This window comes from Suricata suricatta, chromosome 13 (genome assembly GCF_006229205.1).
Source record: "Suricata suricatta isolate VVHF042 chromosome 13, meerkat_22Aug2017_6uvM2_HiC, whole genome shotgun sequence".
NCBI classification, from domain to species: Eukaryota; Metazoa; Chordata; class Mammalia; order Carnivora; family Herpestidae; genus Suricata; species Suricata suricatta.
Window position 1 is genome coordinate 47,527,131 of NC_043712.1, and position 1,556 is coordinate 47,528,686.

A 1,556-nucleotide genomic window follows, 5' to 3' on the forward strand; every position below is an offset into this window, starting at 1 on the left:
CCCCCCCCCCCCCCCCCCCCCCCCCCCCCCCCCCCCCCCCCACCCTACCCCCCCCCCCCCCCCCCCCCCCCCCCCGCGCCTCCCTCTCTCCTCGCCTCTCTTTGCAATCGCAAGAAGCGCACTCTCGCTCACACGCGCGCACTCACACACACACTCACACGGTGGAAGGAGGCGAATAATAACTCAGCCATATTTCAGCCGCCGCCGCCGCCGCCGGGAGCCGCGGGCACAGTCCGGGGACGCGGCTAGCAGCCTCGGCGGCCGCTACGATGGTGCGTTCTCCGCGGCGCGCGTGTGTGAGCCGGAGTGTGCGGGCTGACAGCGGCGGGGCCGCACGCAACTTTGCCCCCGCGCCGGGCTGTGCGCAGTCGAGCCTCGGCGGCTGTCCGCCCGCCGCCCTGCCTTTCTGAATTTTTGGGGGGGGGGAGGTGGGAGACACTTTGGGGCCACTTTGGCTCTTGGAAGTGTGTTGCAGGGGCTCTGTTAGGCTGGCCCCGCCGATCGCGTGGGGCTTTTCGCTGGGGGGTGCGGGGTGCCTTAAGTTATGGATGCCTCGGCGTGTTTTCCTGCGGGCGGGCTTGTGTGTGTGTGTGCGTGTGTGTGTGTGTGTGTGACGACGTCTCATTTTTGTTGTGCACGAACCCAGTCCTAAGAGCACGGGAGTTTGTGCCCATCAGCAGAGGCTGCATGTAGTTTCCATTCCGCCTGGCACAGCGCTCCACACGCACGCACACACACACGTACACAAAGACTTCCTCGGCGTGTGCCTGTCGCCGCGGCACTTTCAGGGAGGGGGCTCGCCAGAACCCCCCCCCCCTTCGGCGTCCCGGCTACCTCCCTTCCCACGCCGGGAAACCGCCCCGGCATCGCCTCCTAATTGCCTTCTAATTTGTTTCCGATGCATTTGTTGTGCTGTTAGTGGCCCGAGTGTGCTCTCCCTGTTCCCCCCGACCCTCGGACCCCCTTCCCGTTTGGGGGTAACATTCCGTTATAATCCCTGTCGGCGCGGATGCGGGGCGCCGGGCGGGCCGGGTGGGGTGTATCGGGGGGCGTGGGGTGTGCGCGCCCACGCGCGTGAAACGTGGACGCAGAGGGCACCGCCGTTTCCTTTTATGTGCGTTTCAAGAAGGAGGAAAAAAAATGTCAGGCGCAATGTTCAGTACCGAACGGTCGCCTTCCTGTTGTTCACGGCTGTCTCTCCTCCCCCTGCCCGCAGTGTGCCGTGCAGGTGAAGCTGGAGCTGGGGCACCGCGCCCAGGTGAGGAAAAAACCCACCGTGGAGGGCTTCACCCACGACTGGATGGTGTTCGTGCGCGGCCCGGAGCACAGTAACATACAGCACTTTGTGGAGAAAGTCGTCTTCCACTTGCACGAAAGCTTTCCTAGGCCAAAAAGAGGTAGGGCTCGAATACAAAAGGAGCTGGATCAAAAAATGTGTTTGCTCGCGGACGAAACAATCGCTTGGCCCGGGCGGTCCCCCTGCCCCTCTCTCCGCGCCCCCCCCCCGCCCCCCCGCGCCCGCGTCGCGCTCGCCGGCGTCGCCTCGGGACCTGGGT

The 1,556-nt window shown here is 65.5% G+C and overlaps 1 protein-coding gene across 4 annotated transcripts in view; it reads left to right on the forward strand.

The window, feature by feature from the left end:
• Window positions 1-1,556, forward strand: part of MLLT3 (MLLT3 super elongation complex subunit) — a 281,314-nt gene that overhangs the window by 632 nt on the left and 279,126 nt on the right. For 2 of the 4 annotated variants that reach the window (XM_029920517.1, XM_029920518.1), the window contains exons 2-3: window positions 199-272; window positions 1,217-1,397. In XM_029920517.1, the coding sequence (XP_029776377.1) occupies window positions 270-272; window positions 1,217-1,397 (184 nt within the window). In that variant the 5' untranslated portion in view covers window positions 199-269. The remainder of the gene's footprint in view (window positions 1-198; window positions 273-1,216; window positions 1,398-1,556) is intronic. The other 2 variants (XM_029920516.1, XM_029920519.1) reach the window with 1 other exon arrangement.